General features: G+C 44.3%; 1 protein-coding gene across 2 annotated transcripts in view; it reads right to left on the bottom strand.

Annotated features, from left to right (window-relative positions):
- The window catches only part of grin2aa (glutamate receptor, ionotropic, N-methyl D-aspartate 2A, a), a 135,205-nt gene that overhangs the window by 18,674 nt on the left and 103,545 nt on the right, over nucleotides 1-12,986 (bottom strand). For both annotated transcript variants that reach the window (XM_034593214.1, XM_034593215.1), the window contains 4 exons: nucleotides 10,130-10,301; nucleotides 8,503-8,656; nucleotides 7,130-7,255; nucleotides 6,764-6,993 (listed from right to left, as the gene is read on the bottom strand). In XM_034593214.1, the coding sequence (XP_034449105.1) occupies nucleotides 6,764-6,993; nucleotides 7,130-7,255; nucleotides 8,503-8,656; nucleotides 10,130-10,301 (682 nt within the window). The remainder of the gene's footprint in view (nucleotides 1-6,763; nucleotides 6,994-7,129; nucleotides 7,256-8,502; nucleotides 8,657-10,129; nucleotides 10,302-12,986) is intronic.

The raw sequence follows: 12,986 nt of genomic DNA, 5'->3' as shown, positions 1-12,986 counted from the left end.
TGCACTTCATCTCTCACACTCCCTCTGATCTACAGTTTCTTTTCTTTTCATTTTATTATTGTTATATTATTATTGAATTCAATTGACTGACTGATTATTTTAAACTGGAAATAATCAGTGATAGTATTCAACTCATTGCAGCTCGTCTCCACTCTCTCCCTTCACCTTGTTTTAAACTCCCCTCCCCTCTTGTGTTGCACATTTTATATTCATCATCATATTCAATGCACACTATCAAACAGGACCACTGCAGCTCTTCCTCATTCTCCTCCATCTCCTCCCTTCATTTCTCTCCGTCCACTTCCTCCCTCCTCTGCGTCTCTCTCAGGTATAATCTAGTCAGTGTACAGGTCAAGGGTTTTGTAGTGGTGTGCTTGTCGCTGCGCTAACAACCTACCCTCGAGCGCTATGATAACAATCTGCCCCCAGTGCCAGAAACAGATGAACCCTATCAATTAGAGGCGTGCATTATGAGCTCCACTCCAACCACATGGTGTGTGTGTGTGTGTGTGTGTGTCTGTGTGTGCATGCTACATAGTATTGTATAGGCAGAGAATGACGGATATTATTTGCATTTTAGCCTCAGTTTTATATTTTAAACATCTGTCAAAAACATCTGTGTTTGCCTGTTTGTTTACGTCACTAATTTCATCTGTATAATATTTACGTTAATGTTTACAGACATGCACACATGTGCGTCTCTATTGTGTAACCAGGTCAGGGTGAGGGCACGTTGATGAGTCTAACTCCGCTGTGCGGGCGCATGTGGAAGCGGTGACGTCATGCAGTGTGTGTCAGCATCACAAGCGACGGCCCTCAGGAGACACTCTCTCCTCACGCAATCATTCCTATTGTCTCGCTCTCCTCCCTCATCTTCCCTTCCCTCTGCAGCTAATTTAAGGTGGAGCTGTGAGGTCAGAACAGGGCACATGTGAACAGGGGGGGGAGGGGCCGTCGCTGGTTTGAATCTCCAGGACGAGCGGGGGAAACGGAGACTGGGCGAGCGCCCTCCTCCTGCTGGGTAATTAACGGTGAAGGGCTTCGGAGAGACGCACCAGCTGCTGCAGATGAAAGCTGGATGCAGAGCTGATGAGGTAACGAGGGAGCGGAGGCCAAAGAGGGTTCGTGTCTTTTGACAGGTGGAGACACTCGCTGTCTTCAGGACCAGTGTTTGGGACGAACTACATTTAGCAGTTAGGTAATTAAGATGGAAAAACAACACTTATATAACATTAATTGCATTTTGCTAATAATCTGCAACATATCACATATCAAAGTAAAAATATGATGTTATATTTTCAGGAGCACAGAGGAGGTTTCAAATAAAACAAACAGACACGTTGACGTCAATTTCTCAATCTGAGGAATCTCTTACAAACCAATGAGTCTCTTTCCCTGAACATTCACTCCACCTCATCTACCCTCCGCTCTCGGTTTGTTTTATAATCTCTTTATTATGCAAGTTTTGCCATTACATAAGCAAAGGACTCCCTTTTGTGTGTGTGTGTGTGTGTGTGTGTGTGTGTGTGTGTGTGTGTGTGTGTGTGTGTGTGTGTGTGTGTGAGAGTGTGTGTGTGTGTCCTTCCAAACCATCTCCCTCACATGCCACTCTGCTGTATGCTCACATCTCTTGTATCTCTCTTAAAGTCGGGCCTCACGAGAAGCTTCTGTGTGATTTATTCTTTATTTCACCGATGTGACGTGGTAGCAGGCGGTGTTTAGTAATCAGTGACGTCTGTCTGTCTGTCAGGACAATACCTCGGGCAGTTTTAATCCAATTTGCATTCAACTTGGTGAGTTGATTGAGGGTCAGGACCCGAGCTATTGACTGTTCAAATCTATCCAGGGTCAAAGTCATTAGATCAAAGTTGCAGTCGATGTTTTACAGTAACATTTATTGAACCGGACTTTGACCGAACTCACAGCCTTAGGGGACTGAGATACATGTTTCTGTTAGAAATTAACAGGATTGGTCGAAAAAATTTGGCTGTCATCAATGTGCTGTACGCAGTCTTAAATATTCAAAATCAGTCAAAATTTATGAAAATATTTAACTTTTAAACACGGAATAACAATTATTCTAAATTGATATTTATAATAAAAAAATAAAAAAATACCAGTGTAAAATTAACATTATATAATACCATTGAATACCATTGTAATTCCAGCCACAAGCAGCAACACCTGGGCTCTGACCTGTTGAACAGACATTCAGGATAAAGACCACGAGCAGCAGGTCTCAGGTTCGAGAAAAATCTCTTCTGATGGTTAAATCGTGGTAAAAAACAACCACACCCTTATTTCACCATTTCATTCAATGTGCACTCAGAGTTCTGTCGTCTCTCCTTCATCAGATGTGAAGGAAATGTGCTCATTCAGCAGAAAGCCACTGAGTCTAACCACGGTCGCTCAAAGGCACCTTCAGCAAAGATGTGATAGGCAAGGTCCACTTGCACCAATCACAATATGACTTCTTGGTCAATACTTGTCTCCAGAGCGTCTCCACTGTGTTTTGAGAGACACATGTATGGTATTTCTTTTCGATTTATATAAGATATTTTGGTTGATGACAGCCTCGTTCTTTGACCAACCTTTCTCATTTGTAATGGAAACATGTATCTCAGTCCTCCGACGCTGAATACCAAGTTTGGTCAAAATCAATGTTTTCTATTAATTTTCGGCCAAATCTTTGGTCCAATGACTTCGACCTTGACATTAAATGGATTTGAAATGAAGAAAAAAGAATCAATAGAGCAGGTTCTGACCCTAACCCCAATCAAATCGCCAAATTAAATCCACATTGGATTAAAACTGCATGAGACAGTCAGTGGTCGGGTATGATTACAATACCTCCGCTCACCTCGTAAATATTGAGCTAGACATGAGTGCCCTTTCATTTTTATCTTGTTTATTTGCGTTATATTTCAATAAACATAAACCTCTGACCTATTCTCTCAATCTGAGGACAGTTTAAGAGCTGATCTTTTAAAGTAATCCTGGTATTGGTCCTAATGCGTTAACAGTGCATCCCTCAGCGTGTTTGCATGTGTTCAGACAGGTGCATCTGCTCTCAAGGGCAACTGCAACCTACGGTGCTCGTGATTGATTCCATGTGGCCGTCGGTGCATCAGTCACACTGCGGACAGAAGATGCATTTACTGCTTAAAGCTGACTTCGGAGACAGGCGTTATAGAGAGATAGTGGGAATTACAGACACCGTACTGGAGACTGATGGTTAAAGTCATAAAACAAGGTGATACTGGTGATGAATGAGAAGTTAGCTTATTAGAAGTTAGGTTATGAGTAGGTTCCTCTATTAGCACGAGGCTAGTCATTACTATAATATACTGTTATATCACCTTACCTAAATGTGCAGCTTAATGAATCGATCTATTAGTAGTTTGAGATTTGGTTAAAAACCTTTTTTTCTGACACATCTTCAGGAATAAAACAGGAATTTCTAATGATGATGGATCTTTAAAGCCTCAGATTTCTTCTAGACTGATGCAAGTGGGAAATAAAACAGCCTAATCACCATTATCATTACCTAATCACATAAATCGTTTGCTGGAATTTGAATTCTCGACGTACGAAACACATGCTCTGCTTTCATCTGTTGAGAAACACACACGCCAGTTAAAATCCCACAGGCCTGTAACTTCACTGCCCCTCCACTTGTGCACGAGTCTGATTGGGAGGCAGCTCGGCACACACCCATTACTCTCTCTTCATAAAAGATTCAAACAAATGAGTTTTGTTAGCGTAATTAGTGCAGTTAGTGTATCATTCTTTTATTTTTACCAGCGATTCTTTTCATTGCATCTCCACAGGTGGCCCACGGAGCTCTGGTGTATTTCCACTGGTAAGTCGTGGATCTCATTTACTACGCACCAGCAGCTATCAACACTTAGAGACATTAAGCAAACTGAGTCTTGTGTTCATACTGAATAAAAAGCCTCTTCTGTATAACAGTGAAATCCTCTGAACAAAGACTGTTTATATAGAAGGAGGACACTGCTGCAGCCAAAGCGTCTCGATCGCCCCCTGGTGGCTGGCTGCACTATGGGTCAAAAATCCCACCTTCTCCTGGTTAGTTGATAGAACAAAACAAAAAAGTACAAATACACGTCAGATAAGTTTTTCCTCAAAGACGGTTTTGGTTGTTTTAGTTAGTTCTTATCACACCGATGTTAATTTTTCTGGTAAGTTTGATCTTAATGAATATTTTGATCTTATAAAAAAAGCAGTGAAACTAGGGGATGTTCTAGAACCCTCGAAAGTGCAGATCATTCCCTAAATAACTTCTTTGAAAGTACAACCAAGCTAAAGTCTCCCGGTGTAAACAGTTCACCCATTTTTTTTTCATATTTTGAATAAATTACACCTTTATCGTTAAAAATAATCTCCAGTGTTGTGTTTAATTGCAGCGTCGTCTGTTCACAGCCGTCCTGACACACTGGAACTCATCACCAGCACGATGTTGGCTCAACACTGTGAAGGCTGAGAGGCGTCATCCATCAGCTCAACCGCAGGTGAAACCACTCGCTACTGCACAGACTCTGGCTCCAAATGACGTCTACGGCGCAAAAAGATGGCAGAGTTCATATCTGGCATATTAGCTTCTTGTCTGTGTGGGGAGTGGGAGCAAGTGGAGACGCATCATCCATCTTTATATAAAGCCTCTGAGTCACCAATCTGCTCACTTGGTAGATCTGGTGTCGGCTGATAATTGCAGGGTTGCTGGTTCCTCCAACTCCTCCTGTCCACATGGGGAACTTTTTTCTTGACAAAGACAATGAAACCAACTTCGCTTCCAGTGCATGTGTGGGTTTGCATGGGGGGGGGGGGAGTGTTTGCTGGGAACGATGTCATGTAATCTTTCCACGGCTGGAGAAACAACCAATCCAATAAGTGCTACCAAATTCACACACTGCACACATGCTGTGGACTATATGGAGACATTAGAAAATGACAGAGCACTTAAGCCACTGCGGTATTTCTCTCAAGTGAGAATCCTGCAGGGCTAAAACTAAAAAAAGTACTGCCCTTACATTAAGGTGATTAGAACGCTGCAGAGGGATGACCACGCTGCTCTGCGCCTGCTCAATGTGTAAGTGTGCAACTGTTTGGAAACACGTTAAAAACAATTTTGGCGCCAATGTTATCGGGTTAGAGTGGCCACATTGCTCTTCTGGAGAGTCGGTGTTTATTTGCTCCGCGTGCCTCTCAACAAAATACAGTGAAAATGATCTTTCACCACAGTTATATGTGTCAAAAATTAAACAAACACAACTATTTGTCATTTTTTTCGTGACTGGTTTTCCGCGTTTCAGCCCCCTAGTGGTCCAAAACCAGTTAAAGCAGTTCCCAGGAATATTCACTGACATGGATCTCCGTGGGGAGTTTTCTTCATCATCTTGCAGGTCACGGTTGTCACGACGTCCACCCTCGCTCAGCATATCTGTCTGAAATGGCCGTTTACCCTTTTTGTCCGGTTCCTTTCTTCCCTGACCCTCTCTGTCTGTCCACATCGCTGTAGCTTTCTCCCCACCTCAGCCGTCAACGTGGCCCATATCTGTCCGCCTGTTGTCTTGTAACATCTTGTGCGTCTTGGCCTCTTGCTATTCCTCGACCGCCCCCGTGCCAGTTGCTGAACCCCCCGTCCTCCCTCCCTCCCTCCCTCTCCTTCTGTATGTTGTCAAAACCCGCTACATCATTCTGAAATGTTGTCTCCTTCGCAGCATCTCCCCAAACATTTGTCCTTCTCTCCTCAGGAACTCGCTCTCTTCCTTTTGTCTGGTTGTTCTTTTCTGTTTCTCTACATTCGACGTGACCGTTTCCTCTGCCTTTGTCCTCCTCCATGAACCACACTTTCCTACGCTGCTTTTCTTATATTATTTTCTTTCTTCTGTTGTGTCGTCATTTAAAATCTGTGGCGGAGCAGTGGTGTGGAGGATATGCTACTCAATTCTATTCCTGAAAGAGATTAGGACGTTTAATCAAGGCTTCAACTCGCCCTGAGGCACCGGAACATGTTTCCATTTGAGCTTAAAGAGGCTACTTTTGTAAGAATTTCATTTTGCAGGCGTTTAAGACCAAAACATCTTTTATACACCTGCAGAGATATATATACCTGTCAAATATTTCACCTCAAATGAAAAATGCCTCCTCATTTGCAGGATACACGCTCACTCTGAATGACTTGAGCGTTTAAACCCATTTGGGATTCAAATGCCTGAGGACATTTTATGGTTAATGGATTTTAGTGGATTTCCTACATTTGTCCCACACGGTTCCAGATGTCACCGGTGAAATTGTAATTACAGGCTCTTGAATTACCCAATTAAACAGTAGATATTTACTGTTATCATGCATATGCAGCGTACATAATGCATTCCTTCTGCTGGTGCTGCAGATGCATGCTCGGTTTCGGGAAAAGCTCAACGCTATAAAGCTATGTTTGTCTTAGGGTCCACCTTGTTACTTTTGAATAAAGCACTAGAAGTCACATTGAAGACTGTTAAACTTTAAAGTTTGAGCCTTTGAGGGGGACGTAGAGGTTGATGGATTAAACCACCAAATCAGCACAGGGCGAGCAGAGCTTTACAAATGAGAAAAGCCCGGGAGGTGTGGAATGAATTTGTGACAGAGCTCCAAGGCTGCAAAACAAAATCCAAACACAAACCTCACAAGGTTTTTGAAAATGCTCTTTTTCTTTTGTCCTGCCTATTCCCGGTGAAACCCCCCCTCTTCCTTTCATTACCTTATTGTCTGAGAGCCCGGTGACTTGGTCGACGAACTCCTCCTGGATCATGAAGGCGGCCAGGTTGGCAGTGTAGGAGGCCAGGAAGATGACAGCGAAGAAGGCCCACACAGACACGATGAACTTGCTGGTGGTTCCCTTCGGGTTCTGCACTGGCACAGAGTTGTTGAAGACCAGACCCCAGAGCAGCCACACGGCCTTGCCCATGGTGAAAGAAGGACCATGGGGGTCTGAGAGACGGGGCAGGGGAGAGGATCACAGAGGGTTTAGGAGACAAAGGTGAGACAAGGACACAAAACTGGAAGTGAAGATTTTTGATATCTTGAACGCTCCCTTGTTGTGTGTGTTGTAAATCCTCATGCTCACCTTTGCCCTGCGCCAGGTTTCTGTTGAAGCCCAGAGGACTGATGTACTCAAACATAAAGACAGCCATTGCAGTGACCAGTAGGAGCATCACAAACATCATCACCCACACTGATGCACTGAATGGCTCTGGAAGGGGGAGAGATAAGACGACAGAGAGGAAGTATCAACACGTGTTGAGCCACATTAGTAAACCTTATTACTTTTTTCTGATTTATGCTCACTCGCACCGAACTCTGTTTCCATGAATTTGAATGAGTAAATCAATCATGCATACACACACACACACACACACACACACACACACACACACACACACACACACACACACACACACACACACACATACACACACACACACACACAATGAGGAAAGAACTGCAGAGATAACAAGCTGACTCCTGCATGTTCACAGAGCCCTTACACCCCCCCCACCACCATCCACCACACACACACACACACACACACACACACACACACACACACACACACACACACACACACACACACACACACACACACTTGCATATACCCAGGCACACCTCCTATTCGACAGTGTGAGGAGGTGTACAGTATAGGAAGCCCTGGTGTCAGCACTCCTGTCCTCCCTCCGAGTTCACAAGACTACCGCAGAGATTAAACTCTGCTCTAATGTATGGGAGAGCAGTGCTGGCACAGGGCTGCGCACTGTGTGTGTCCAAGTGTGTGTGTGTGTGTTTGCACGTATATGTGTGTGTGCTGGCAAGCAGCCATTACGGGGTTTTCCTGCTAAGCCTTCATAATTGCCACTTTCACAGCAGTAACTGCATGCTGCATACATGTGTGTGCCTGCGTATGCCTTTCTGCCTGTGTGTGTGTGTGTGTGTCTCTCTCGGTGCCTGTGTGTGTGTGTGTGTGTCTTTGTGCCTGTGTGTAACTTTGGGCCATGCTGGAACGCTGAGCATCAGGTGAACGTGACTGCGCAGCCATAACGGGGATATCCGTGATCACTCAGGTTAAAACCCTGCGGATAAGTCCCTCTCAGGTAAGTGAGAGCCACTGTGGCAGGAAGCAGAAGTTGGACTAAATCCCTCAGATAAAAGAGGGAGTATTGACAGCCGTGTAAAAAGGAGCTGAATTGTGTTGTCATCTCTGTGTCACGGGGAACACACACACACACACACACACACACACACACACACACACACACACACACACACACACACACACACACACACACACACACACACATCCAAAACAAATACCGTGCTACACTAACACAAACACAAAAGCAAACAAGACAGCTCCTCCTCTCTCTCTCTCTCTCTCTCTCTCTCTCTCTCTCTCTCTCTCTCCTGAGTCGTGCAGCAACGCAACAGTTATTCAGCGACAGTTACCGAGGAAGGCTGAAGGGGAGACTGTTCCGTTGCTACGGGAGACCATGACGCTGATCCCAGTTTCCACGAACGGGACGGAGAAATCGATGACCTCAGAACGCTCCTCATTGATCGTCAGAGATCCGACGGCCATGACGGCTTTCTTATAGACCACCTTTGGGAGAGAGGGAGGAACAAGGGGGGGGGGGAGAAAGGGAGGGAGAAAGTATGGATGGATGAGGTTGGCGAGTGATGAGGTATGAAGGAAGAGAGAGAGAGAGAGAGAGAGAGAGAGAGAGAGAGAGAGAGAAGTGAGGACAGGGAGATGGAGAGAGGGATGGAGGGATGAAAAAAAGGGAAAGATATGTAAATAAAGGATGAAATGTAGGGAAGCGGGAGAAGGATCATTTATGAATAAAAATAATATGGGGAGACGGGAAAAAAGAGGAAGAGACATTTTTACATCACATTCTTCAATCACTGTGGCATTCACTGGGGTTTTCCATCATGAACGGGCCCTTACATGCAACACACAATCAATGACACCGCGCTACACTCATCACAGTGTTAGTTCAAATCCCTCCCCAGTGTTTAGCTGAAGTCAGAACGTTCCTACACCTACTCACGAGAAGCAAAGATAATAACGACGATATAATCTATTCCGTTATTTGCCTCGGTTGTCTACTAACTCCACGTGGGCTCCGCAAAGTAATCGCTCACGAAATCCCAGTAAAAACTAAAAAACAAACGCAAAAACTTCATGTAACGGAGTGTGAATTTTTATTGATTACACATTCTCGAGGTGTTTAATCTCAGGGTTGCATCTTAATATAATTAAGATGCACACGGGCGATAAATAAGATGAACTCGGTGAATAAAGTTTGTCCTGAAAAATATAGAAAGCTGTAAAGTTTATAGAACTCTGGGGACGTTACCTCCACGTTGAGGCTGGTAATTAAAACCATGTAAAGTGGAGTTTTCTGCCGGAGCTGAGATTTGTTTACTTTCCGAGAATTTACACTTGGTTAAAAAAAAAAAAGCCTCATTGCTGTTTGTTTTTTCCCTGTGAAACTTTTTCAAAGTCAACACTTGAAGCTTCTCTTGGAAAATAAGGAGCAGAAACATCCGATCATACAAACATCCTGAATTTCTCTTCAGCCTCGGCTTCGACTACTCGCTTCAAATATCCTGAAAACAACACGTAAAGACTGATTGTGGTTTTTACACATTACACGTGTCAATAAAAGAAACTTGAGTAATTGTTGATATTCAAAAAAATTCACCGGCACGCGGAGGGATAGAAATCAAACAGCACAAATTAAATTAATTAACGTCAGGCAGTGGGTGAGACCTTGGGAATTAAAACGATTGTTCAGTATTATTTGCCTCTAAATCAGCTTATTTGAAGCCCAGCCAGCCGCAAGGATTTGTTTTATTGTGAAACACTACCACCTGACAACTTGACCACTTCACTTCCCCTCAAATAACTGTCCCTGCCGACATCAAACTAGCTAGAACATCAAAATGGATCGTTTTAAGATGAGAGACGCAGGCTATAGGCATGTAGTCGTGGAGGAAACGCTCTGACACTGGTTTGAAATGAATTAAATCTCTCACACACACACACAGCCCAAGGTTTGTCACCTACCTCTCCCACCATCCCATTCCAGACATTGTTTATCTTCTTTCCATGCTTGCCATTGGTTACCAGGTACAGGTCATAGGTGAACTTGACATACGTGGCAATTTTCTTTAGAATGTCGATACAGAAGCCTTTGCAGCACTTCTTGATATATGTCCCACCAGCCTCCGTTGTGTTGCTACAGAAACACAAAGACAGACACTTAATCAAATGATGATTTCACACAGACATTATAACACACAACACTGGGACGGATCTAACGAGCAGGAGCACCAGTGACCGTGTAAATCCATGTTTTCCTTTTTCAGATTTCATTTTATATTTCCACCTTGATAAACCATGTGTGACTTCAGATGTGTCCTCTGGGTTAAAAGCAAACAGAAAACAGGATTCGTCTGTCTCTCCGTCACACTTGTTAAAGTTCATATGAATGCACCAGTGAGCAAAGATCACCCCGGGACTTTTTCACCTTTAAGTCCCGGTCGTTCTATTCTGAAATGACATCGGGAGGACTTGAAAAAAAAGAAAAAAGAAATGCTTCTCTCTCCCCGGTCTCTCGGGGGGGGGGGGGGGGGGGGGGGGGGGGGGGGGTATGACGGCTTTGCATATGCAAGCCTTGTACCATCTGTGTGTATGAATTTGAGAGCAGGAAAGTTCAGCCCCACACACACACACACTCACTCGTACACGTGCACATCGACTTTCAGCCACCTGGGACTCTCATTTAACTTTCAGATGTGTGCTAATTAGCAGAAGATAGCCTCGCCCTTTAGTTTTAACAACCTGGACACAAACTTGATGGAAAGTGAAGAAGAAGAAAAAAAACAACAACCTCCCCACATTGAGGCGTGACTCTGCGGTTACCTTCAGAGCTGAAATCACTTTGAAGGAATTCTCTAACAAAAACATTTGCTGTTTTTTTTCTGTCGCCCCAAGTGCTGCGTCCCCCCCGCTCGTCACCGTCGATCTGTCAAATGATTGTCACCCGAGTGGAATTCTTTATCGTCTCCAAATCCAAAAAGGACTTTTCCTCTCTACGGTCTGATAGTTTCACACAGTGCAGAAAAAGTTTCATTTGAAAAAGGCGAGAAAAGTCGTTTGACAGTCGTTACAAGTGACTGAATGAAATAGATCAGATAATTTGCAGGTAAATAGTCCTACAAACATATTATGTGTGAACAAAATCTGGTTATTTCATTATAAGTGAGGCACTTTGGGTTTTGTTTCCTCGTTGAGCTCAAATAAAGACTTCTGAGCCGTGGTAACACATCCAGGATAAACCTGATTTCCGCCCTCCCAGTAAAATCTCTGTAAAATGAGCCCATGTGAGAATACAGCAGGAAAATCTCCGGGAAAATCCCAGAAAATCGTTATGTGATGTAACCACGTGATAAGGTGGTGCACCGAGGGGCGGATCCTGCAGCGAATGGAATCTGTGATACTAAAGACAGGGAAACAAGGACGACTGGGTCAACTTGGTGGCAGGTTCAGCTGTGGCAGGGGCAGTGGCCGAGCGAGCATATAGGTCAGAACTGTAATAGCTGCATTCACGGACACAGTGTTCCCACTCAGAAGGACCAGGGTACAGTTCAGGCGGTGAGAGCATGTGATGTTATGGAGGCTGTTTGTGAAGTTGCCGGGCCAACTTGATGTAGAAACACTACAGGGCCCGAGGGGTCTCCAGAGAGGGCAGTATGTGTGATTGTGTGTGTTAGTTGTTCTTAGGCCCAGCCTGGATGAGTGAATTTGTGGTTCTGCATGCATGGATAGTCCTCCACTCCACCCCCCCTACACACACACACCCCACAACTCCGAATCCAACTCCTCCACCACTCCTCTCTCTCTCTCTCTGCCTCCTCCCTTTTTCCCTCCATCTAACCCTCTTTCTCCAAATGGACACCACGGATGCTTGAGTGGGAATTGCGCTGTGGGAGAGGGAGGAATGCACCCGGATGCATTGGCCTGTGAGTGAGTGGACATGTGGCGGCGGAGAGTGTACATGAGCTTGTGTGTTTGCGCTCCTCCTTGGAGATGCTTTATCCTTCGCCCTACTTCACAGAGATTCTGGATGAAAATCTCTGCTGGCCTCTTCCCTTGGACCTTATTACCGCTTAATCAGCTCTGTGTGTTTGTGTGCATGTGTGTGTGGGTGTGTGTGTGTGTGTGCATGACACGTGTGTGTGTAATAGCTACAGACAGTTACTCTGTGTACAGTACATGTATGTAAAGGATGCAGCGCTGACAGTCTGAATGTGAATCTAACTGTAATCATGTCTCTGTGTTCCAGTGGAGAAAAGTAATTCGATTATCTGCAAAAATGTTTACAAGGTTTGATCGGCAGCACTCACATGCACGCGCACAAACAGTCTCAGCCACTCTCTCATTGTGTGTGTGTTTGTATGTGTGTGTGTGGTCTTCAATAACACACTATAGCAGGAGGCGAGGAATTTGGGCATTAGAGAGAAATTTGGTGAAAAGGAAGGAAATAAACTGCTGAGTTCAGCAGTCGCCTCCATTTTCAGGGGGAGGAAAGAAGCTGCTGCAGAGATCGCACTCGCTGCAGCTCTCGTCGAGCTCAAGAGACAAGTGAGAGGGAGAGTTTGACGCTTTAACGCTAAAGGAAATGGAAAATAATGTTTTTGATCAACCAATTATCAAATATTTTGATGTAAGATTTTACGCTTAGTCTTGTATTTCTAACATACAAGATTATTAAGTGAGATAGTAGATTGCATCATATGGACATTACAGTTTATGTCATATAGATGTGGAGCTCAGGGTTGCATAACGTTGAATATGGGTGGCTGTTGACTACATTACATCATCGATGTGGCTTCATGCTGAGGGGACAGGATCACATTGT

The sequence above is a fragment of the Hippoglossus hippoglossus genome, chromosome 8 (genome assembly GCF_009819705.1).
Source record: "Hippoglossus hippoglossus isolate fHipHip1 chromosome 8, fHipHip1.pri, whole genome shotgun sequence".
Lineage (NCBI taxonomy): Eukaryota > Metazoa > Chordata > Actinopteri > Pleuronectiformes > Pleuronectidae > Hippoglossus > Hippoglossus hippoglossus.
This window is presented reverse-complemented; position numbering and strand designations above follow the sequence as displayed.